Genomic DNA, 27316 nt, shown 5'->3' with positions numbered 1-27316 from the left:
GACATGGAAGTAATACAGCCCACCAACAGCCCTGTCATTCATAAAGCACATACTTTCTCATAAAGAAGGCCCCCATTATACTCATGGGACTACGAAGTCAAGTGGATCAGGAGGTATGCTAAATGGCCACATCAGAAGAGCTTCTCAGGATTCAAATTTATTCTTTCTTAGGAATTAAATATCCTTTCTTAGAAGGAAGCAAACTGGGAAGGAAATGTGGGTGGTGATGCAGGATTATGAGGGGTCTCACTTTCTACATTTTTGTACTGTTTATTTTTTATTAAAAAATTATAAAAATAAGGCTCATCATAATGTTCATGAAAAATAACACCAACAAATAATTTGAAACATTAAATATTTACTTTAACTATCATATAAAAAATGTACTATTGTTTAGATTTCTTCCTTTTTCTTTAAAATTAAACAGATTTTAATAAAAGTTTCAAGATATAATTCACATACCATAAAATTTACCCTTGCAGAAGATACAATTCAGTGATTTTTTAATATATGCATAGTTGTACAACTAACCCCACTATCTAATTCTAGATCCTTTTCATCATCCCAAAAGGGAACCCCACACCAATTACCAGTCATTCCTCAATTCCCCGTCAACTCCCACAGTTCTAGGCAGCCACTTTCTGTCTCTGGATTGGCCTATTCTCAACATTTCATATTAATGGAGTCACACTATGAGGTCCTTTGTGACTGGCTTCTTACAATTAGCTTCATGTGTTCAAGGTTCATCCATGTTGTAGCATTTATCAGTACTTTATTCTTTTTTATTGCTGAATAACAAAACATTTCATTGTATGGATATTCTACATTTTGTTTATGTTGGGTTGTTTCCACTTCTTGGCTGAGTTGCTACCAACATTCATGTACACCATTTTTGTGTGGACATGTTTTGTATTGTTTTTTAATAATTCATATTTAGCAATTTTTAAAAATTGAAGTGTAGTTGCTTTACAGTATAGACATGTTTTTAATTTTCTTGAGCATATACCTATTAAGTAAAATTGCTGGTTATATGGTAACTCTATGTTTAACTTCCAGAGGAACTGACAAAATGATTTCCCTGATGGCGGCACCATTTTCCATTCCTACTACTAGTGAATAAGGGTTCTGATTTCTCCACATCCTTGCAAATACTTGTTACTGTCCTTTAAAAATTTTTTTGCTATGTGACATCCAGCAAGGGATATTCCATTTATCAGCTCATGTATACAATTGAGAGGCTGGACCATATCAGTAAATTCACAACTTGGCCCATCATCAGAATCACCTGTTCAGTGATTTTATTTTATGCCAAATAAGTAGCTGGGTAAATAGATAAGGGAAATGAATGATTGACATGGCTGTTCTGTTGTGAGACCTGGAACAACCAAGACAGAAGGGGGCTCTATTCAACTACTTCATTTTAAAGTTGTACAGTCAAGTCTCCTAATTCAGATTTTATAGTTGCAAACTTGCCTACTTATTAAAATTTATTTGTAACCCCAAAACCAATACTCATGGAACCTTCCCAGCTATTCAGATATGCTCAGAGCAACAAAAAATTTTGGTTTTGAGAATTTTTTTTAACTGGTGTGATGTGGCATTTCACTGTGGTTTTCATTTGCATTTCCCTGATAACTCATGATATGGAGCATCTTTTCAAGGGACGATGAGCCAACTGCATATACAGAGTATTGAATAAGGTGTACTGAATAGAGACATGTCTATTCAAATCCTTTGCCCACTTTTTAATTAGGTTGTCTTTTTAATAAGTTGTAGAAGTTTTTTACATAATCTAGATGTATATTTTGATCATATACATAGCTTGCAAATATTTTCTCTCATTCTCTCATTCTTCACTTTCATGATGGCATCCTTTGAAACACAAAAGGTTTTAATCTTTTTTAATTTTTAAAAATGTTTATTTTTTTTAGTTTATTGAAGTATAGTTGATTTACAATGTTGTGCTAATTTCTGCTGTACAGCAAAGGGATTCAGTTATACATATACATATTCTTTTCCATTATGGTTTATCACAGGATATTGAATATAGTTCCCTGTGCTCTACTGCAGGACCTTGCTGTTTATCCAAAAGTTTTTAATTGTTAGGAAGCCCAACTTATCTGTTTTTTCTTTTGGTGTTTGTGCTTTTGGTGTTATATCTAAGAAATCACTGCCTAATTCAAGGTCACAAAGACTTACTTCTATGTTTTCTTTTAACAGTTTTATAGTTTGTCTCATACTCAGATCTATGATCCATTTGGAGTTAATTTTTTAAACTGTGGTAAAATATACATAATATACAAAATGTATCACCTTAATCATTTTTAAGTGTACAATTCAGTAGCATTAAGTACATTCACAATGTTGTGTAACCATCATCATTATGTATTTTCAGAACCTTTTCACCATCCTAAACAGTACCCATTAAATAATTTCTCCCTTCCCACAAGCTCCTGGTAATCTATAATCTACTTTCTAACCTATATCTCTATGAATTCACCCATTCCCGGTACCTCATATAAGCAGAATCATATAATCTTTGTCCTTTTGCATCTGGTTTATTTCACTTAGTATTGATATAATGTTTTCAAGGTTCATTCATGTTGTAGCATGCATCAGAATTTCATTCTTAGGGATGAAAAATATTCCATTATATGTATATACCACATTATTTAACCAATCATCTCTTGATGGATACTTAGGTTGTTTCCAACTTCTGGCTACTGTGAATAATGTTGCTATGAACATTGGTGTATGAGTATTTGTTTGAGTTTCTGCTTTCAATTCTTTTAGGTATATACTGGGAAGCAGAATTGGTAGATCATAATGGTAATTCTGTGTCTAACTTTTTGAGGAACTGCCAAATTGTCTTCCATAATACTGCACCATTCTACATTCCCACCAGCAATATACGACAGTTCCAATGTTTCCACATCCTTGCCAGCCCTTGTTATTTTCCATTTAAAAAATAATAATAACCATTCTAATGGATGTGAAGAGGTATCTCATTGTGATTTTGATTTGCATTTCTTTACTGACTAATGATGTTGAGCATTTTTTCATGTGTTTATTGGCCATCTGTATATCTTTGGAGAATTGTCTATTCCAGTCCTTCGTTCTTTTTTTTTTTTTGCAGCACGTGGGCCTCTCACTGTTGTGGCCTCTCCCATTACGGAGCACAGGCTCCGGACACGCAGGCTCAGCGGCCATGGCTCATGGGCCCAGCCGCTACGCAGCATGTGGGATCTTCCCAGACCGGGGCACGAACCCGTGTCCCCTGCATCGGCAGGCGGACTCTCAACCACTGCGCCACCAGAGAAGCCCCCTTCTTCCATTTTTGAATTGTGTTTTCTCGTTGTTGTTGCTGAGTTGAAAAGCTCTTTATATTAATCCTTCATCATATGTGTGATTTGCATATGCATATATTTTCTCCCATTCTGTGACTTTTTACTCTCTTGACAGTTTTCTTTCATGTACAAAAGTATTTTAACAGTGATAACATCCAATTTATTTATTTTTTTCTTTTGTTGCTTCTGCTTTTAGTGTCATATCCAAGAAATCACTGCCATGTTAAGATTTTCCCCTATGTTTCCTTCTAAGAGTTTTACAGTTTTAGTTCTTAAGTTTAGGTCTTTGATCCAGGCAGACTCTCAACCACTGTGCCACCAGGGAAGCCCTGAGGGACTCTTTTTTTTTTTTTTTTTTTTGTGGTACGCGGGCCTCTCACTGCTGCGGCCTCTCCCGTTGCGGAGCACAGGCTCCGGACACGGAGGCTCCACGGCCATGGCTCACGGGCCCAGCCGCTCCGCTGCATGTGGGATCTTCCCAGACCGGGGCACGAACCCGTGTCCCCTGCATCGGCAGGCGGACTCTCAACCACTGAGCCACCAGGGAAGCCCCCTGAGGGACTCTTATAATTCCAAAAATCTTATGATTTTATACTCAAGGTTTTCCTCAGTATAGTAGAATCATACCATATGCTGCTAGTTTGTTGAACAGTCATGAAATATTTCTAAAACTAAAAACTCCTCAGGCAGTTCAATAATTTTAAGTATATAATATATACCTTCAATATCTGAAACTATTAGCATCTGAGGTTGAGATAGACCTTCTTGAAGGCTGTAGAAGTGGATTGTACTATCAAATGTTATGAAGCCAATTTTTGTCCTAGTGTTGCCAGGAAGCCTAAAAACAAATTCAGAAGAGTATTTTATAGTTTTCTCATATACATATATACCTAAAATATCTGCAAAGAGTTAAATACAAATATCTACTTCTGTGTTATGAAAACTGCCCCAACATAAATGTTTTTAACCCGTGCAATGTTTAGTGTATGAAAACATACACTAAAAGAAAACACTATATATAAGTCACACAATCAAAAAAACCCAGCAATAATACAGCAATCCAAAACTCATTATACCTATATAAAGTTATATCAATCACTCAGGAAATGATATATAAAAAATACTGGAAAGTATATACAGAAGTTTGTAGATGATTTTAATTTATAAAAAATGCTTCAAAAAAATTACCAAACACTAACTCTAAAATGTAATATAAATTTATGAACTGCACATCTTTAAAAAACAATTGCCCAAAACTCTTTTTATATTGTTTAATGCATTCATTTAAGAAGATCAACAAAAAGATCTGTTTTTGAAGAACTTAAATATGTAGACCATAGTTTCATAAGGGGAAAGACAAACTAGTTTTCATTTTCGTTGTTCATGCTTGGGTGAGTCAGTGAACTCTCTCATGGACAATCCCCATATGTAACCTACAACATTAAAAATACAAATGCTGATAAGAACAAGAATGCCTTGTGCCAAGGTGAGGGAGTTAGTCCACTTTTGATGAGATCTGGTCCTACACATTCTTCCTTACACACAAGAGCACAACAGTATTTCATTACACTGAAAGGTCGCACTAGCTTTTACGTGTTACACTAAGTATCTAAGAACCACTTAAAGTACAATTATTTTAAGAGGCTTAAGAGATATGACCAGCAAATGCAATGTGTAGATACTGTTTAGATTCTTATTTCAACAAACCCACAGTAAAAAGACATTCTGGAGACAACCAGGAACAAAAATTGAACTGGGTATTATATCACATTATGGAATTATTGCTAATTTTGTTTGATGTGATTCTCATATTTTAGTTAGGGTTAAAAATAATTCCAAGTATTTCTAGGTAAATGATATACTGACTGAGATTTGTATTAAAACACTCTAGGGAAAAAAGAGGGAAGGGCAGGGTTAGATGAGGCAAGAACAGCTGAATGCTAAAAATATTGAAGTTGAAGGATGGGTACCTGGAACTTCATTACATTCTTTCTATTTACTACATATTTGAAATTTTTCCATAATAAAAAGTTAAAATAAATTAATGTTTCTCAGAGAAAGTGAGGCCTAAAGTTATCTACTGATTTAAGTGGACTTTTAGAACATAATTACATAACTTTTAAAATATAGTTTGAAACCACTTAATCATTTTACAAACACCGTTAGTTTATAATTTAACCTGAATTAAGATACTTACAAATCCAGATTGTCTAACAAACTCTGGCAAACTGAATTCAAGTATCCAGTTTCAACTGCATTGTGAGACACATCAAATACAAAAAGGTACACTGGAGGTTGAGGTGGTCGTAACTGAAGGAGAAAAAGGATCTCATTAAATACAATTAACAGAATTAAATTTAAACTTACCATTTGTTGTGTCTGTGTATAGCAAAAGAATAAAATAAGCATTATTTACAGATTAAGTGGAAACCACAATAAATACAGTAAGAAAATAATACAGAAAGAAGTTTTTTTCAGATGCATACTTAGAAAAAGGACAATGAGGATATAATTATCATAAGTCAGAAGAGTATTTTTTCTAGGACAGGAAGAGGAAGAAATGTTATCAGAAAGGCATTTATGAGTATCGGCAATGTTCAATTTCTTGACCTGTGTGGTGCAACAGTGGTGCTATGATTATTTGGTAACCTATATATTTATGTTTTATAGGCTTTTCCATATGTACATTATATTTCACAATTTAGAAAAATGTACAGCTCTGAAAATGACAAATCAAGTTAGCCTGAGCTGGTTATTTAACCAACACATTTCAGCCAAGTTCCAGAAAAATGTACAAGTATATTTTAAACTTCCAAGTTCAAAGATTTGTTTTCAATTCAATAAAAAGCCGGGGGTGGGTGGGGAGGCAGGTACAAATTGGGAGATTGGGATTGACATATATACACTACTGTGCATAAAATAGATAACTAATGAGCACCTACTGTTTAGCACAGGGAACCCTATTCAGTGATCTGTGGTGACCTAAATGGGAAGGAAATCTAAAAAGGAGGGGATATATGTATACGTATAACTGATTCACTTTGCTATTAACACATTATTGACAGGGGAATTTTTGCAGAAACTAATGCCTGTGGCCGTAATATGTTTATATTGGGATATACGTATACGTATAACTAACACTTTGTTAGTACAGCAGAAACTAACACAACATTGTAAAGCAACTATATTCCAATAAAAATTAATTTTTTAAAAAAAGCTCAAGGTCATGAAAGACAAGGAAAAGCTAAGGAACTGCCACAGATGGGAGGAGACTAAAGGAACAGAAGCTAAATGCAATGTGGATTGAATCCTGGGACAGAGAAAGGATGTTAAGTGGAAAAACAAGTGAAATCCAAGTAAAGTCCGTAGTTTCGCTCATAGTGTTGTGCTAGTGTTAATTTAAGCTTGATGATTGTCCTAGAGCTACATAAAATGTTTACATTAGGGGTAGCTGGGTGAACTCTTTGTGCTATTTTTGCCACCCTTCTATAAGTCTAAAATTATCTCTAAATAAAAAGTATTTTAAGTTTTCAATAAAAATAATAATAAAATAAAATAAAAAGCACCAAATAACCACAATCAGAACTCCACGTGTAGTATACTAACTTTTATATTTTTTGGCACATATCACTTGCAAAATCCATAGAATCTGTTGCCCAAGAGGTAAGTCAGGAAGGAAGAAAACCTCTATAGGCAAATTTCCAAATTTAAAGGAAGCCATTTTTACAAAACCTGGGAGTTAAAGAAACCCAGGAAGGCCAATTCAAAAGAACAAATGCTTCTGATTTTTTGGTTTTAATTCAGCAGAGGGACAGCTACACTACAGAAAGCGATCACCAGCCATTTAAGTGTCACAAAAATGTTTTCTCCACTGAAATTTCTATGTGATGAAAAGAGACTGAATCTTCGTAATATCTATACTAAAATGGCCCCAAATGACCAGATAGAGACTATCCCACAAAAATATACTAAAATAAAATATTAAAAGTTGGTATTAAATTTTATCTTCATATTCCCTTTCCTTAGAGGCAATTGTTGCATGGGGAAAGAGAAATCAAATCAAAGTCCTAAATTTTTATGAGACCTCTAGCACCTGCTAAAGAAGATCTGGAAAGTCACCTAACTAAATTTGTTTCACATCCATAAAACAGGATTAACAGCTTAAGAGTTATTTGTGATGATCAAAAATAGATAAGTGCTTTATAAAATGCATAGTGCTAGTTAAACATTAGGCATAATTATTATCTTTTCAAACGCAAGCCCTCATATATTCACACAAGTGTATAAAAGTAGTTGCAAAGAGGATGTGCATCACATCATTATTTGTAACAGAAAAAACTGGAAGTGACCTAAAAGTAAGTGTGATCCCAATACTATATTGCAAATTTCTGGATGGATGCCCAAGAAACGTAAGTGGAACTTTACATACACTTTCACTTTTCAAACTTACCCTTATATACAAATTAACTACTTTTATAATGAACAAGGATAACTTTTATAAATTAAAAATATAAAATTTTGGTTAAAGGACTTTATATTTTATTTAAAACCAGGTATAATGAAATATTTGTGCTATATAAAAAATGAAAGTTTACCATGTATTCTGAAGGAGCCATAAACTCAATAGTAGCATTTTGAACTTCAGGTCTTCTGTGAGGTTCTCCATAGACTCTGGTCAAAGGGTTGTACATGAATTCTTCAGGAACTATGTGAGTTAACAATATATAATGTTAAAACTGAAAGGATTAAGTTTAATATAGCTTGCATTTGGCTTTTTTAATTTAGGAATTTATAAATAATTCAATATAGACTAAATATTAAGGGCTAAATACACTTTGTTTTTGAGTCCCATTCAATTCCCCTCTACACGGAATGGCACTAAGTATGTTTTGCTTTTACAACCACAAGCACTATGATTTTTCTTTCCCTACCTTCTAATATCCTTTTTTCTCTTAATTCTTGGAAAGCTGCTTTCCTAAAGTAGTTTGAAAGGATGATAAAAACTCATTAAATGCCAATTATTTTCTTAAATGCAAGACTAAACTTTGTCTTAAATTTCACAGTGGTACATGGATAATAACATTTGACGTATGAAATGTACAGACTCTGGTTGCCCCTAGAAAGCTATGGTAAAATACTTCAAAGGTTAAAGCCTAAGGGTATGGTGAGTTTCAATAGTTATAAGACCTTTATGGAATATCAGTTGCCTACTGCCTATAAAACACTAGTGCTCAAAGAGTATTTTCTAAATTAACACATTTTTGACCAGAGACATATTACAGCCACAGGCATTAGTTTCTGCAAAAATCCCCCCGTCAATAATGTGTTAATTATCATTTCATCTGTCTTCCCGGTAACTGTTTAAGAATTCAAATTCCTATATATGCTAAAGGGTAAGCCATAGTTCATGAAATGGTCTGGGCTGCACACAAAAGTGACTTCAACCCTTAATATAATTTAATTTCATATATTGAAGCATATATACATAAGATTTTAAAGGTGTACTAAACACTATAAATACATATATTTTCTGCATTATTACAGAGTAAAAAGAATGCTCTTTTTCTACCCTCACTTCTTCTACTCTAAAAACACAAACAATAAAAATGGTTTTAAAAATCTCTCATGTTCCTCTATTTCCCAATGCTTAATGAAATTTCCTTCTAAACAGAGACCAAATTTTCAATGTGGGTAATGGCATGCCCTTTTTTTCTTCTCTAATCCTAACAGAATGTTGTCGGTTAGATGATATTCCTCAAATATAAATTGTGAAACAGTTACTGAAGAAGATCCCCTCCTCATCAGCTACTAAAAAAACTTCATTCAACTAACCTTCTAGCACTGCCCACCTCCCTTCATACAGCAGTGAATGAAGCTAATGGCAGCTACTCTGTGGGCTTATTTTCTTTCACCCTAGAGAAAAGGCATGGGACAATTTCTAAATAAAAATATTTCTTAGGGCTTCCCTGGTGGTGCAGTGGTTGAGAGTCCGCCTGCCGATGCAGGGGACACAGGTTCGTGCCCCAGTCCGGGAAGATCCCACATGCTGCAGAGCAGCTAGGCCTGTGAGCCATGGCTGCTGAGCCTGCGCGTCTGGAGCCTGTGCTCCGCAACGGGAGAGGCCACAACAGTGAGAGGCCCGCGTACCGCAAAAAATAAATAAATAAATAAATAAATAAATAATTTCTTAAATTACAGGCTTAAATAATACCATGAAATATGCCATTTATTATATACCCAATAGAATAAATGTAAAAAAGTGGTATCAAAGTAGTATTATCACATTTTTTGCTTAAGAAGTATATAATTATTTATATATAAGTATAAATGCCTAGAAAAAAGTTAAAAGAAGTTATATCTGAGTGAAAGGATTATGGGTAAACAAGACCGGATTTTGTTTTGTTTTTTAACTTCATATTTGTGTTATCTGATTTCCCTACAATGCATGTAGAAATGTTTAAATGTTTAAAAAAAAAAAACATACCATCATTGACTCGGTAACATAAGTTACATTTCCATCTCCTTTGATCAAGAAAGCTGACAAAAGGGTTGATGTATGTCCTGCATGAACGGCATCTCACAATTGTACTAGAGGTAACCACAGGCAATTGCTGGAAAAAAAGGACTAAATTATTAAAGGCAATGATGATCATGTCTAAAGGTCAAGCAATTAATCCATACCTTCCAAATAATTGTTGGGATATTATAATTTTAGAGAAAAAACTAGGGTAAAAAAATGTGTCCAAGCTGCCAAACAAAAAATTATGTAATGACATGTATTGGTTCTTAAACCCCAGTGATTTTCCCCAGGACCATTCTCGTTAAATTTTGCCTTTTAAAAAGTATTTATTTTCTCATTAAAAGTTTACATTGCAGGGCTTCCCTGGTGGCGCGGTGGTTGAGCGTCCGCCTGCCGATGCAGGAGACGCGGGTTCGTGCCCTGGTCTGGGAGGATCCCGCATGCCGCGGAGCGGCCGGGCCCGTGAGCCATGGCCGCTGAGCCTGCGCGACCGGAGCCTGTGCTCCGCAACGGGAGAGGCCACAACAGTGAGAGGCCTGTGTACCGCAAAAAAAAAAAAAAAAAAAAAAAAAAGTTTACATTGCAAAACCAACACGGTAAATTTACAACATATCTGTGAGATGAATGGTGAAGGAAGGATCAATATTCTAAAAAAATGACTAATTAAATCATTAGGAAGTTTCTTCATGTTATATTAACAGGCTACTAAGTTCTCATAAAAGAATTGTCACAAAGTAAGGTATGGTTAAATTATATTTAAATATTTTACTGGACTTCACAATTATGCTCCTATTTAAAGTTTATCCTACGTTTTAAAAGATCTAAAGTTAAAGTCAAAAATCAGTAAAGGCGGGCTTCCCTGGTGGTACAGTGGTTGAGAGTCTGCCTGCCGATGCAGGGGACGCGGGTTCGTGCCCCGGTCCGGGAAGATCCCACATGCCGCAGAGCGGCTTGGCCCGTGCGCCATGGCCACTGAGCCTGCGCGTCCGGAGCCTGTGCTCCGCAACGGGAAAGGCCACAGCAGTGAGAGGCCGGTGTACCACAAAAAAAAAGAAAAAAATTCAGTGAAGGCAATACAATCCTATTACCAAAAGGAGGTTTGTTATGGGAAAGTCACTTCACTTATGGACTGATTCTCTCAAACCGTATGTGGTCACATGTCAAGGTCCCAGAGCCTAAGGACAAAAGTAGAAGGGCTTCTTTTCTTTTCTTCTTCTTCTTTTTGGAAACAGCTTCTTAAAGCAACAGATTTTATTCCAAGAATGGAAGAACTGGGAGAATGGGTAAAGTATTTTAATGGGTAAACAATTTACAACTTGTTAAAATAGTATGGTTCATTTATTTATTTTCTTCAGTACCTCTATTCTACTCAGTACCTCCTGAATTTTTCAACGATATGTTTATTTTATCTCTTTGTGAAAGTGTTTGATAATATTTTTGGTTGAAATACAAATAAAGGAATCGGCCAATGGTCAAATTCCTAAAGATAGCTCAATCAAATTCTTGCACTGTTATAAAAAATTCCTTACCACCAAGATAATTTTTCACCAAACATTTACTTTCACTAGTAAAACATACCACTAGGTCTTTAAAAGGATGAAGCAGCAGTCCCAAAGGAAGTTTGGCTTTATTCAGTAAGGCCTGAGTCTGAGGAATGCTAGTCAGTGTGCATCGAAATAACCTATATCAACGTAAAAATCATTTGTCAGTTGTTACTATGAGTATTTTTGGACAAAAATAAAAAGACTTAAAAGGTACACATTTTAACATTGGATCAGATTACAAATGAAGTATTTCAATAGGCCCTCACAAATTTTATCCTTTTTAAATATTTAAATCCTATTCAGAAAGAAAGGGTAGACGGTTATAATCCCATTTTATATAACTAAAATAAATTTTCTTCTCAGCTTGTGCATAAAACAATCTAGACTATCAAAGAACTTATTTTTCTTTATATAAATCTATATGGCACTGGAATTTCAAGGTGATGACCCAAATTTGCACATGCAAAGTTAAGTGTATTACTGGGACTTCCCTGGTGGTCCAGTGGTAAAGAATCTGCCTTGCAATGCAGGGGACACGGGTTCAATCCCTGGTCAGGGAACTAAGATCCAACACGCCTCAGGGCAACTAAGCCTGTGTGCCACAACTACTGAGCTCACGCACGCCTCAACTAGAGCCTGCGTGCCACAACTACAGAGCCCATGCGCCCTGGAGCCTGCATGCCCCTAGAGAAGAGAAAACCTGCTCGCCACGAGAAGCCCGTGCACCACAACGAAGAGCCCATGCGCTGAAATGAAGGATCCTGCATGCCTCAAGGAAGAGCCTGAGTACTGCAACTAAGACCCGATGCAGGCAAAAATAAATTAAATAAATAAATAAATAAATAAATAATAAATTAAAAAAAAAGTTAAGTGTATTACTGAAAAGCTCAGTTTTGCTGAAGGTTTTAAAAAGACTATTTAAAAATAACAAAATTGGGCTTCCCTGGTGGCGCAGTGGTTAAGAATCCGCCTGCCAAAGCAGGGGACATGGGTTCAAGCCCTGGTCTGGGAAGATCCCACGTGCCATGGAGCACCTAAGCCCCTGTGCTACAACTACTGAGCCTGCGCTCTAGAGCCCGCGAGCCACAACTACTGAGCCCACGTGCCACAACTACTGAACCTGTGTGCCACAACTACTGAAGCCCATGCACCTAGAGCCTGCGTTCTGCAACAAGAGAAGCCACTGCAGTGAGAAGCCCGTGCACCACAATGAAGAGTAGCCCCCGCTCACCAAAACTAGAGAAAGCCCGTGTGCAGCAACGAAGACCCAACGCAGCCAAAAATAAAAATTAATTAATTAAAAAAAAAATTCAGGGACTTCCCTGGTGGTCCGGTGGTTAAGAATCCGCCTTCCAGGGGCTTCCCTGGTGGTGCAGTGGTTGAGAGCCTGCCTGCCAATGCAGGGGACATGGGTTCGAGCCCTGGTCTGGGAAGATCCCACATGCCGCGGAGCAACTAGGCCCGTGAGCCATAACTACTGAGCCTGCATGTCTGGAGCTTGTGCTCCGCAACAAGAGAGACCGCGACAGTGAGAGGCCCGCACACCGCAATGAAGAGTGGCTCCCGCTCACCACAACTAGAGAAAGCCCATGCACAGAAACGAAGACCCAACACAGCCAAAAAAAAAGAGAATTAATTAATTAATTAATTAATTAATTTAAAAAAGAATCCGCCTTCCAATGCAGGCGACGATGGTTCGATCCCTGGTTGGACAACTAAGATCCCACATACTGCAGGGCAACTAAGCCCATGCGCTCTGGAGCCCACACACCATAACTAGAGAGCCCACACACTCTGGAGCCCGAGCGCTGCAACTACTGAGCCCACACGCTCTGGAGCCTGTGCACAACAACTAAAGAAGAGCCTGCACGCCGCAATGGAAGATCCCACATGCCATAACAAAGATCCCACATGCTGCAACTAAGACCCAATGCAGCCAAATAAATAATAAATTTTTTAAATAAATAAAAATAACAAAATTCAGTTTATCAGAAAGTCTTCATATACATTTAAATTCACAATCAATTTTAAGAGAGAAAAGAGTATTATAATTATGTTGGTTATGAAAAACAATTTAAAATGAGAGCAAATAAAGGATTATATAGAATCAAGTCTCTGTCCTTTGGACTTTGAAAATATAATCACCATAATGATAATGAATATCATAGTCCCATTAGAGCTGATATGAGTAGCTATCAGATCAGGGGTTACAACTCTATTTCTTGACTTAGAACATTTCAAATATCAAGTAAGCAACTAACAAAGTGCTGTTTTCTGCATGCAGAACTACTTTCATAAATTAATACATTTGTATAGCTTGTTTGTAACACATGAAGCTCAAAAAAATCTGGAAGAATTTTAGAACAAGTAAAATGTCATATTTAATAAGAAGCGCTGTTTGAAGCCTTACTCTGGGTTACAGTTGAGTTTCTGAATATCTTCATGCAAATTTGGAACGGGAGGCTGCAAAGGTGTCAATGGTAGCATGTTTCTTTCTTGAAGTAGATTGATAACCCTTAGCCCCTCTGGATGTAGACTTAATCCACTCATGCTTGCAGGTAAATGATTAGCACCTAAAGGAGTCTAAAGATATATAATTTCAAAGTAAGTAGCCTTTATAATGTCTTCAGTTGAAAAAAGAAGAGTATAAGGACTTGGTTACTTAATTTCTCTCTAAATAACAACACTGTAATCTAGATTTCCTGGTCAATTTTTTGGTTCTGGAGATATGTAACAGGACAAAGGCCTTATGAAATATTCATTACCACTCTAACTGGTTAAAAATGTTCATTATACCTTCCTAAAATTTTTTCATGTGAATACAGTTTAAAATGAAGTGGAATACAGGTAAAAAAACAAAAACAAAAAGTATACCTGAGTAAATGTCTGTGGACCACTTGGATAATTCAAGGAAGAGGGTGGCATTCCTGTTGTACTAGGTGGTATTGTGTTCTGATAACCAGGTGGTAAGGAGGGATATGAATATCCAACACTTCGGCTCATTGTAGGATTCTTATTAGTAAGCTGTGGTGTTGCTAGAAACAAGGTAACTTTTAAGTTCTATTTTACACTCCAGAGTACTTTAAATCAACACACACATCCATTAAATTATAGAAATCATAACTCCAAAATCCTTTGGGTAATTTAATACTTTCATTCATCAATTTTGTAAAATAAAACAAATAAACACTAGTAACAAAGTAAGAGAGCAATGATTAAAATCTAGCTAAAGTGGACTACAGCTGTAAACACACAAAAACAAGTTTAGTATAATTAATTTACTCTCATATCTCATATCATGTACTAAACTTTGTATTCAGACTAAAATTTAAGTCAAAACAACTTTAATTAAAACATACTAAATGTTCAACTGGATAAGTGAATTTAAATAGATTTAATTGACAAAAATACTCTTCAGTCATAACATAATAATAATAAAGCCCATAATCCCAATCCTAAAGGGGAAAAAAAACTAACAAAAAATCTAAATGCATGGAGATAAAAAATGCTAGCAGTAGGTATCATCGTGTGACATAATTATGAAGTTTTCTTCTTTGTTTCCTACAAGGAACACATATTAAAAAAAACAAAAAAACTTTCATAGCATCTCACCCAAGAAGCCACCGCCTTCAATTTCATCATAACTATTGTGAACCACCATAGATCCATTATTGGTATTTGGTATAATACCTAAGGAGGAAGTTTATTAACAATATTTAAATTAGAACCATTATTATAATTTTTGCAAGATTTGAGCTAATGTCTAAAATTTATAACTTTCCAAATGACAAGTAGTTTAAACCACAGCCCAGGAAATGTTAAATGTTGAAATAAAATTTTCAAACAATGTAAGATTTTAAATATACAAAATTTATAAAAGTTTCAAATAACTTTATAAGCTTCCAAAAAGAATGGTACTTTGTGTAGTTTATAAAATTATATACTATCTGAAAGATTTTACCAGTTGTGAGAGCAGCATTAAAAACTTCTAAGGAGCAGTACGCACTAAAATAAGTCACCAAAATCATTACTATTTAAGGGTGCAATAAATTTATGAGGATAAAAACCTTTTTTTAAAAATATGTAAGTAAGGGCTTCCCTGGTGGCGCAGTGGTTGAGAGTCCGCCTGCCAATGCAGGGGACACAGGTTCGTGCCCCAGTCCGGGAAGATCCCACATGCCGCGGAGCGGCTGGGCCCGTGAGCCATGGCCGCTGAGCCTGCGTGTCCGGAGCCTGTGCTCCGCAATGGGAGAGGCCACAACAGTGAGAGGCCCATGTACCGCAAAAAAAAAAAAAGTAAGTCAGAAAGAAAAACAAATATCGTATATTAACGCATATATGTGGAACCTAGAAAAACGGTACAGATGAACCGGTTTGCAGGGCAGAAATTGAGACACAGATGTAGAGAACAAACGTATGGACACCAAGGGGGGAAAGTGGCGGGGGGGGGGGGTAGGGGTGGGGGGGGATGAATTGGGAGATTGGGATTGAACATGTATACACCGATGTGTATAAAATGGATGACTAATAAGAATCTGCTGTATAAAAAAATAAATAAAAGTAAAAAAATATAGAATACAAGAAAAAAAATTTTTTTAATAAAAATATGGAACAGAGTAGAATCTAGAGTTAACTTTAAGGTGATATATATTAATTAGAACAATTGCTTTGGTCTAACAACCATGAAAATGAATAATAAAAAATTCATCATTAGGTACCTCTGCTATTTATTAGCTCTAATTTGGGTACAGAAGAAACTAAAATCAATGAACAGCATCAACCTCTGGCACCTAAGTATAAAGGTGCTAACTTTTAACAGTTTTAACACCAAATAGATAAGTTTAATGGTTTCAATAAAGTTAGTAACTCCTTTCCAATTCTCAAGACCACCAGGTCTTTAGCCATGAGTTGATACAGAAAACCTTAGTAAAACTGTTTTGTAGAAACAAACAAAAACATAGAGCATATTTTTAGTTGGTTAAAAGTTTAAATACTTATTGTAGCTTGATATTCAAAATTATCACGTGGCAACCAGTGGGACACGGCTTTATCATTTTGTTACTCATTGTTAACACCATTCTTTTCAAATTATACACAGGTCAGTTTTTTCCCTACTAACAATACTAAAAAAAGGAAATGGTAGAAGAAAATACAAAAATGATAATATTGATTATATTGAGTAGTAGGATATGGGCAGTGGTTTTTTCCCCTCCTCTTCTGTTTTCCTATTTCCCATCTTGTTGCAATGGTTATATTATGGCTAAAATCAAATTTCTTACTTTATAAAATATTTTGTTTAAATTAATAAACTTACATGTTAAAGTTACCTCTGAAGACAATGCTTTAAAACTATAAAACATCAAAATGTTTGTATATTTGACTTTTTATTTAGGCTCATAAATATTTGTTACATTTACAGTAAGAGTGGCAAGCAAAATACTGCTTCCATAAAAAAGGGCCAATGTATTAAAAGGATAGTTCTAACATCATGTCCAAAAAGCAAAAGTTCCTCTCTCGCCTCCCTCTCCCAAAAGACATGTAACTTTATAGCCATGATTTTTAAAATCTGCACAGCAACAAAAAAAGTCAACAGTGATCCCAAAAGCTATTCCACAGCCCAGAATAGGGCAGTGGAACACCGAGAAACTTTTTTAAACTCTAAATTCCTGAGGGGCATCCCTAACCAAAAAAACTAGATTTTCTGTTAGAATATGACTTGAATGCACGGAATTCAGATAATATTCATCTTTCCACGCTGAGTCAAAACTTTAGGACGTGACTTGGTTTTTGTCTTGCTTACCTTCTTGGTTGCTAGCTGAATTAAAGGTGGGCTGGGGCACAGCTCTATGTGTTGATTTCTGAGGCGTAAGGGCCCTCACTGGAGGTGGTCCTCCAGTTGGAGGGGGCCCAAGAGGAGCTCCTGGTTGAAAAATGGTAGGCAGAGGTGGATTCACTAAGGGGGGTGCAGATCCTACGGAAACAGTGGTTTTTCACATGTCACTTAAGAACTTAAGAAAAAAGCCAAAACGGCCTTTTACCAAATCTAAGTAACTTCCAAATCTATATTTCAACTACAAACCAAAAATTACTAGAAATAAGTTAACCTCCCAGATGAATGACTTTCTAATTTATATGCATACTTTTACACATTTCCAAGTCTCTCCTACCATAATTCTTACCTGTCAATTATTAAAGCAGTATAAATATAAAGTCAGCATCAAATCACTTATAGAGTAGATACAATGCCCTGTTTGTTGATTAATTTTTCATTAACTGGTCACAGTTTCAACAGGCCACATCAAATATTCCAGTAGAAATTAACATTAATAAAAGTTTATGAATACCTATCAATATAGTCCATTCACTATCATCAATTAGGTTTAGAGTTAGCTTTCTAAAACTACAAACTATTGTGGTTATCATAAATTTTCCAAGTTTTATTTCATTTTGCTTCATTTTTATTGGGGGTATAACCTGTTAAAATAGATAATAAATGTGTACACTGTTCAGTGTTTACCTAATAATAATTAAAAGTAGTTTACTTTCAATAATTGCTTAAATACTATATTAAGAACACTCCCTAGGCTTAAAAATCAGGAAATGATCCAAAGTTTACATATAAACCTTATGAAACACTGATATCCAAGAGGTTTAAAAGTACCCATCAGGGCTTCCCTGGTGGCACAGTGGTTGAGAGTCCGCCTGCCAATGCAGGGGACACGGGTTCGTGCCCCGGGGGAAGATCCCACATGCCGCGGAGCGGCTGGGCCTGTGAGTCATGGCCGCTGAGCCTGCGTGTCTGGAGCCTGTGCTCCGCAACGGGAGAGGCCACAACAGTGAGAGGCCCGCGTACCGCGAAAAAAAAAAAAAAAGTACCCATCAAACAAAACTAAGAAATGACATGGTATTTGTCCTTGTATCTACCAGTATCTCACTGCTTCAATTTCACCAATTTTCTATTAGGACAGTAAGTTCTGACTACTGTAAAAACATTGTCAGTTACTCTTGGGGAAATTCTTCTGTGTGACAATGGAAAGTTCCAAAACCCACAACCACCTGTTCATTCAAATCAATAATACTGCTTCCACCTTCTCATTTGCTAAAGAGGAGGAACAAAGTCTATAAAGTAGATAAAATACTACTGATAATACTACTGATAAAATACATGTGATTTAATTTTTCATTACAAGACTTTTAATCCTCTGAATTTGTAAGTGAAATAGGTAATAAATTTTACATATAATATATTCTACCTGTATTTTGTAAAACCCTGTATTTTGTAAAATCAAAGGAATAAAGATATCCAAATATGAAAAATTTCAATATGTTTCTTCAATACTGTTCAATTCTCCAGGGCCAAATTGAAAAATGATCTCCCAACAAGACTAATCAGTGCCCTGTTGTCAAAGGTGAAGACAAAGATTACTGCCATGTAACTCCCTTATCAAAGAAGCACCCATACGTATCTATGGCAATAGAGACAAGTCAAAGGAACAAAAGGGCAAGGTACATTTGCAACTCAGCATGAGTAAGAATGTTTGATACATCTGGCCACAAAGATGTAACAACCTAATGTTTAACAGAATACAAGTGAGCTGATAAGAGATTTTTCACAGCTTTAAGAGGAATATTGTTGAATACAGAATAGGCTACATTTCATAAAATAGACATTTTTTCAAGCTGAATGACTCTTATTTAGAACACTAATAGTTAGAGTTTCAGAATCTGCCTTCTGAGATCCCTAAAACTAATCACATGCTAAAAGGCATCCCATTAGAAAAAAAAAGTCAAGAGAATTTTAATATGTGAATTAGAAATTTGCATAACTTAGATACAGTTTTTTTTTTAAGATTTTTTTGATGTGGACCATTTTTAAAGTCTTTATTGAATCTGTTACAATATCGCTTCTGTTTTATGGGGTTTTTTTTTGGTTTTTTGGCCGCAAGAAATGTGGGATCTTAGCTCCCTGACCAGGGATCAAACTGGCACCCCCTGCTTTGGAAGGCGAAGTCCCAACCACTGGACCACCAAGGAAATCCCTAGATACAGTTCTGAGATCAGACAATCAGGCACCTACTAACAATGATGAAAAGACAGAGGTAAAAACTGGGGAATTTTTTTTAGAGTTCTCATTAAGAAGAGTGAAGGGCAGTCATACATTTCTTTTAGGTTCATTTTATTAGTTTATGTATCTTTCTTTCCCCTTCTTTTATATAGAAACCTTCATAAGTTTTGGCACTTCCTTATGTCTCTTTCACCACATCTGTGCTGTAATCAGGGTGCTCTACCTGAGGGCTTCTGTTAGAGCCAAAAAAATATTTCAGATTATCGATCACGTGCTTTTTAATGAGAGGCTACACCTAATTTTAAATAGTACCTTTTCCCAACCTATTTTCTTGTGGCTTTGGGAAAATTATTCAAGCCTCACATTTCTTATCTGTAAAACGTACTGCTGTAAAGATTAAATAAGATAGCACACATTAAAGTTTGGTAAAGTGCTGGAAAATAACAAACATTCAATAAATGATACCTATATAAATGTTACCTAAAAATGTTACCTAAAATGTTACCTAAAATTCTATGTAATAAATGTTACCTTAATAAAGAAGTGAATGTTCATTAACTTCAAGTGATTGATGTTCATTCATGGTGTCAAATGAATAAGAATAAAAGTAATCAGAAGGATTTTAGGTCTAACAATTATGGATCAGAAGATCTCTCCAAAGAAACTAAGTTTCTAGAAGCAGCCTTAATCTTTACAAGTCCAAAATGCATTCACCAGGGCCAGTGGCTAGTCAAGAGGCTAAGAAAAATAGTTTCAGCAGTTAACAAACTATAAAACTGATGAAGTGCATGTAGTATCTAGATGCAGAAATACATATGAATATAAAAAGGTAATGACTGATATTACTATTTCACTTGGAAACTTTTACTAGTTCATTTCCTTGAGGATGTCTGCTGAGCAGAATCAACCTGCAGATCCCAATACAGAATCTGAAATGCTTTTCAAAGTAACACTATTAATGTTGATAAGTGTTTAAGAGAAATTTTAATATAAAAAAAGGGAATAGTGAAACGGTTAAATGAACCTACTTTTGAACCATATATGACCAAGCACTGAGGTTAAAAAATAAAATGATCAAAGTCAGTCCAAAGTCAGCTTTCTTCCCAAACTGATGTACAGATTCAGCACAATCCCTATCAAAATCACAGCTGTCTTTTTATTGCAAAAATTGGCAAGCTAATCCTAAAATTCTTATGGAAATGCAAGGGACCTAGGACAGCCAAAACAATCTTGAAAAAAAACCTAAAAAGGTGGAGGAGTCAATCTTTCCAATTCAAACCTTACTACAAAGCTACACTAATCACGATGTTTGGTACTAGTATAAAAATAGACATATAGATCAATGGAATAGAATTCAGAGTACAGAAATAAACCCTACATTTATGATCAACTGATTTTCAACAAGGGTGTCAAGATCATTCAATGGGAGGAAGAACAGTCTTTCCATCAAACAGTCCTGGGACAACTGTATATCCACATGTACAAGAATGAAGCTGAATCCCTACCTACTAACACCATACACAAAAATTAACTCAAAACTGATCAAACACCTAAATGTAGGAACTAAAGTTATAAAACTCCTAAAAAAAAAAAACAGAGATAAATCTCTGTGCACTGCTTTCTGACCACGGATGTGCTCAATAATACTCCTCACTCCAAAAGTACTGTCTGTTTTCACCTGCCCCTCCGGGATTCTCTGGTTTCTGGAGACAAAAATTGTCTATGCCATAACAAATAGACAAGACAAGCCTTAGATCAAGTCCAAAGAGAGACCACAGGGATTAAGCTTCCCTAGAATACAAGATGGAAACCCATTAATAAAAGTAATGGTCAGTACTTAAGTGGTTCTGCATGCATACCTGAAACCCTGAAATATCATGGGTGACTCAAAGAAATTCAGAGGATACCTTCAAAGGAAAGAAGCAAAGCAGAAACAATCACGATTTTAAGTTGACCTAAAGGTTACAGAAGTAATCTATTTAAAGATTAACAATGATCAAAAAAATCAATAGCCTTCCATATGATTTTAAGGTTGAAATAGTAATTTAAAAACATTTAAACAAGCAAAATTTTCCCATCTCTACATTTTAAGCAGTCCTGTAAGAACTCTACCTGATTTTATGAAGTTGTTTTGAAGTGAAGTATCTCCAGAAGACACATATTGAGGACTCGTCAAATTTGTATTCCCAGGTATGGTCGGTTGGGATGACGCATGAGGACAATGGTTTGTCTGTGATGAATAGTTAAATTGCCAATTCAAAGGTGGTGGTATGTTGGCTCCAGGAAGAAAGCTACCAGAAGGCATTGATGTAGCAGCTGGGTTCTGAGAAGTAGGTAGTGGCATTTGGAGAACAGGACCACTATGGAGCGAAGGTGTCACTGGATTAGAAGCCACAGATGGTCTATAAACAGTCTGTCCAGGTCCCTGATAATTACTTAGTGGAGAAACAGTCTGGGAACCACCAGAGTTAGACTGTCCAGAGACTGGATTCAAAGTCTTTGCTGGTAATAGATGAGGGTAGGATCCTGGAAGCTGAGAATTATATCCTTGGCTCACTGACACTTGTGAAGACATCAGTGCATTTTGGACAGGACCTTCCAATAAGAGGAGGAAAAATTAGTTTTACAAACAAATAAAGCAATACTTTAAAAAATACAGTAAAACATATGGTGCTCTTACAACTCAACAATGAAAAGACAAATAACCTAATTAAAAATGACCAAAGAACAGATGAATGGATAAAGAAGATATGGCACATATATACAATGGAATATTACTCAGCCATAAAAAGAAACGAAATTGAGTTATTTGTAGTGAGGTGGATGGACCTACAGTCTGTCATACAGAGTGAAGTAAGCCAGAAAGAGAAAAACAAATACTGTATGCTAACACGTATATATGGAATCTTAAAAAAAAAGAAAAAAATTGTTCTGATGAACCTAGGGGCAGGAGAGGAATAAAGACGCAGACGTAGAGAATGGACTTGAGGACAAGGGAAGGGGGAAGGGTAAGCTGGGACGAAGTGAGAGAGTGGCGTGGACATATATACACTACCAAATGTAAAATCGATAGCTAGTGGGAAGCAGCCGCATAGCACAGGGAGATCAGCTCGGTGCTTTGTGACCACCTAGAGGGGTGGGATAGGAAGGCTGGGAGGGAGACACAAGAGGGAGGAGATATGGGGATATATGTGTATGTATGGCTGATTCACTTTGTTATAAAGCAGAAACTAACACACCATTGTGTAGCAATTATATGCCAATAAAGATGTTAAAAAAAATAAGCAAAGGCTTTAAATAGCATTCAAATATATTTCCAAAGAGGTAAACAAATGGCCAGTAAGCACATGCAAAAATGTTCAACATTATTAGTCATTAGAGAACTGCAAATCAAAACCACAGTGAGGGATTTCCCTGGTGGCACAGTGGTTAAGAATCCGCCTGCCAATGCAGGGGACACGCGTTCGATCCCTGGTCCAGGAAGATCCAACATGCCACAGAGCAACTAAGCCTGTGCACCACAACTACTGAGCCTGTGCTCTAGAGCCCACGAGCCACAACTACTGAAGCCCACACACCTACAGCCTGTGCTCCACAACAAGAGAAGCCATTGCAATGAGAAGCCTGCACACCACAACGAAGAGTAGCTCCCACTCACCACAACTAGAGAAAGCCCACGCGCAGCAACAAAGATCCAACGCAGCCAAGGGGAAAAAAAAAAAAACCACAGTGAGATACCACTCACACCAACTAGGATGGTTAAAAAGAAAAAGCTGGAAAGTAACAACTGTTGACAAGGATGTGGAGAAATTGGAATGCTCATACATTGCTAGTGGAAATGTAAAACGGTGCAACTACATTGGAAAATAGTTTGGCAGTTCTTCAAATGTTAAACATAGTTATATAATCCAGCAATTCCACTCCTAGTCTGCATGAAACCTTGTACACAAATGTTCATAACATCATTATTTGTAATATCCAAAAAGGAGAAACAACCCAAATGTCCATCAACTAATGAACAGATAAACAAAAGAGGCATAACAATACAATGGAATATTATTTGGTCATAAAAAGGAATGAAGTACTGATGACATGCTATAATACAGATGAACCTTGAAAACTTTATTTTTTTAAAGACTATTGAGATTATTAGTGTTTTTTTTAACATTTTATGTTTATTTATTTATTGCATCAGGTCTTAGTTGTGGCTCCTGGGATCCTTCATTGCAGCATGTGGGCTCTTCATTGCAGTGCACGGGCTTCTCTCTAGTTGTGGCACATGGGCTCCAGAGCGTGTGGGCTCTATAGCTGCAGCACACGGGCTCTCTAGCTGTGGTGTGTGGGCTCAGTAGTTGTGGCTCGCAGGCTTTGCTGCCTCGCGGCATGTGGGATCTTAGTTTCCCAACCAGGGATCTAACCGGCGTCCCCTGCATTGCAAGACAGATTCTTACCCACTGGACCACCACGGAAGTCCCAATTTTATACTAACTGAAAGGCATTAGTCACAAAAGATCATACACTGTATAAATCATTTATATAAAATGTCCAGAACAGGAAAACCCACAAACACAGAGGTAGATTTGTGGTTACAACAGCTGGAAGGAGGGAATGGGTACTAACTGCTAATGGGTATGGGGTTTCTTTTTTGGGGGTGATAAAGATATTTTAAAACTGATTGTAGTGATGGTTGCCAATTTTCAGTGAATACACTAAAAATCATTGACCTGTACAATTTAAAGCTGTTATTAAAAAATTAATCTCTAGAATCACCACTTCTCAGGAATATGCTGTCATTTTTGCCCATAAAACTAAACAATGAAAAGAAATAAGATGAATATTTTTAAAAAGATGGCATGCATACAAACCTAATTTCTTTGGACTTTTTACACTCAAAAGGTATAAAAAGAAAATACATATCTTCCAATCATACCCCCTCAATCCATGCAAGCAATGTACAAATATCATCAGCCTAATTTGAATCGTTTCATAAATTACACAGTACTTATACAAACATACATAAGCATATGCATATATAGAGAGAGGTAGGATTTGGGAGGCCTACAAAAGCATACACACGTAAGTAATATGTAGCTGGGGAGAGACAGTATATACGCATTGCTCTGCAAAAAAAAACCAAAAAACAGGTATCCTTCCAAGACAAAAGAAATATATCCATATGTGTTAGTTGCAGCAATGTTTATAATAATGAAAAATTAGAAACAAATTAAATATCCATCAGCAGGAGATTGAATAAATAAATTGTAGATTAGTCATACAATGGGCTAATTATCAATAAAATGAATAAACCAGATGTACATCTACCAACTGAAATAAATTACAAAAAGAAAAATAAGAGAAAAAAAGGAAGTTATAGAGAGGTAAGTATATCTTTCTTATAAACCTTTTTATTATGAAAATTTTCAGACATACACAAAAATATAAGACTACTTTATGCAGTCTCCCCCACAAAAAAAGTAAAATGTCAATAGGAATTACATTTGATTTATATATTAATTTTGGATTGTTTGACATTTTATGATAGAAAATCTTTCAGGAATTCCCTGGCGGTCCAGTGGTTAGGACTCCGCACTTTCACTGCCGGGGGCCAGGGTTCAATCCCTGGTCAGGGAACTAAGATCCTACAAGCCATGCAGCACAGCCGGAAAGAAACAAAAACAAAACCAAAAACAACTTCCTTCCTATCGTAAACATGGTATATATCTCTCCATTTATTCAAAACTTGTTTTATATCTTCCAATTATATTTCATGCTTTTTTCATAAAGATGTCTTATACCTTATTTAAATTAAATTTAGGGGCTTCCCTGGTGGCACAGTGGTTAAGGATCCGCCTGCCAATGCAGGGGACATGGGTTCCAGCCCTGGTCCAGGAAGATCCCACATGCCACGGAACAACTAAACCCATGTGCCACAACTACTGAGCCTGCGGCTCTAGAGCCCACGAGCCACAACTACTGAAGCCCGTGTGCCTAGAGCCCGTGCTCCGCAACAAGAGAAACCACCGCAATGAGAAGCCGGCACACTGCAACGAAGAGTAGCCCCGGCTTGCCACAACTAGAGAAAGCCTGTGCACAGCAACGAAGACCCAGCACAGCCAAAAATAAATAAAATAAAATAAATAATTTTTTTAAAAAAACTTAAAATAAATAAATTAATTAATTAAATTTAGTTAACTTGTTGTTAGGGATTTTGTAGTTTGTAAATACTATGAATAGAACATTTATTTTCACTTTTAAGTAGTTAAAAGGGTATCTATTATTCAAAGCACCATAAATGTCCAATTATAAGGTAACATTTTCCTCAAAAATTATTTCTCAAAAAAGAAGTCACCTTACATGAGTCTCTACAGATGTTCTCATTGTACAAGGATGCTTTGTCATAGTACATTAACACTGTTTCAAACAGTGGATACAATTAATTAATGAGTTATGAAATCAATGAGTTCAAACTATCTTTTTAGTAATGCCATCCGTGGGACCATCATTCTGGCCAAGCTCTCCATCGTTCCCGTGCAGCAAGGCTACTGGGGGAACAAGATCGGCAAGCCCCATACTATCCCTTGCAAGGTGACTGGCCGCTGTGGCTCTGTGCTGGTGCACTTCATCCCTGCCCCCAGGGGCACTGGCATCCTCTCAGCCCTGTGCCCAAGAAGCTACTGACGATGGCTGGAACTGATGACTGCTACACCTCTGCCAGGGGCTGCACCACCACCCTGGGCAACTTCACCAAGGCCACTTTTGATGGCATTTCCAAAACCTACAGTTATCTCACTTCTGATCTCTGGAAAGAGATGGTGTTCACCAAGTCTCCGTATCAGGAATTCACTAACCATCTTGTAAAGACCCACAACAGAGTTTCCATGTAGAGGACACAGGCTCAAGCTGTAGCCACCACATAGTTTTCTATGAGAAAAATAAAGTGAATGAAGCTAGTTAAAAAAAAAAAAAAAGATAGTTAAGAATGGAAAATATCGGACTTCCCTGGTGGTGCAGTGGCTAAGAATCCACCTGCCAATGCAGGGGACACGGGTTCGAGCCCTGGTCCAGGAAGATCCTACATGCCACAGAGCAACTAAGCCCATGCGCCACAACTACTGAACCTGTGCTCTAGAGCCCATGAGCCACAAATGCTGAGCCCACAGGCCGCAACTACTGAAGCCCACGCACCTAGAGCCGTAACAAGAGAAGCCACTGCATTGAGAAGCAGGCACACAGCAATGAAAAGTAGCCCCTGCTAACCGCAACTAGAGAAACCCTGCACTCAGCAATGAAGACCCAATGCAGCCAAAAAATAAAATAAATTAACTTAAAAAAAGAATGGAAAATATCAATGAGTTACAAACTATATTTTTAGTAATGAAAAAGAACATAGTTAAGAATGAAAAATATCGCAGGACATTATATGTAATAAGGCAAGTATTGTGAGGTTTCATTACAAATACATACATATATGAATATATATACTGGGTCACTAAAATATTTCTTATTGTAGATTATAGTCAAAGTCTGAAAGCCCATGACCAACTGATACATTTGCATCCTCCTTTATCCCTCTATGATTTATTTCCTACACATCCTATTACCTTTTAAAACATGGATCGTATCAACTTCCTACTCAAAACTTTCAAAGTCTTTATCTTAGCTTATAATATCCTCTATGTCCCTGGCCTCCTTTCTGGTCTCATTTCCGACTTCCTTTTTTTAAAATATTGAACATTCATTTTATTTTAATGAAACAGTGCCAGGATAATACATATGTTCTTTCTGATCTGGAAGTAAGTATCCTGTAGTCTTCTGATTCTATCTGTTTTTTACTTGTTCT

The 27316-nt window shown here is 36.4% G+C and overlaps 1 protein-coding gene across 4 annotated transcripts in view; it reads right to left on the bottom strand.

Annotated features, from left to right (window-relative positions):
- The window catches only part of SEC24A (SEC24 homolog A, COPII coat complex component), a 70646-nt gene that overhangs the window by 25884 nt on the left and 17446 nt on the right, over positions 1-27316 (bottom strand). For 2 of the 4 annotated variants that reach the window (XM_081231121.1, XM_081231118.1), the window contains exons 2-11: positions 21589-22071; positions 17212-17382; positions 15024-15101; positions 14286-14446; positions 13822-13994; positions 11446-11548; positions 9832-9958; positions 7943-8052; positions 5545-5657; positions 4067-4185 (exon numbers count right to left, since the gene is read on the bottom strand). In XM_081231121.1, coding sequence (XP_081087247.1) covers positions 4067-4185; positions 5545-5657; positions 7943-8052; positions 9832-9958; positions 11446-11548; positions 13822-13994; positions 14286-14446; positions 15024-15101; positions 17212-17382; positions 21589-22071 — 1638 coding nt within the window. The remainder of the gene's footprint in view (positions 1-4066; positions 4186-5544; positions 5658-7942; positions 8053-9831; positions 9959-11445; positions 11549-13821; positions 13995-14285; positions 14447-15023; positions 15102-17211; positions 17383-21588; positions 22072-27316) is intronic. The other 2 variants (XM_081231119.1, XM_081231120.1) reach the window with 2 other exon arrangements.

The sequence above is a fragment of the Mesoplodon bidens genome (assembly GCF_964165515.1).
Source record: "Mesoplodon bidens genome assembly, chromosome: 4".
In the NCBI taxonomy this organism is placed as follows: Eukaryota; Metazoa; Chordata; class Mammalia; order Artiodactyla; family Ziphiidae; genus Mesoplodon; species Mesoplodon bidens.
This window is presented reverse-complemented; position numbering and strand designations above follow the sequence as displayed.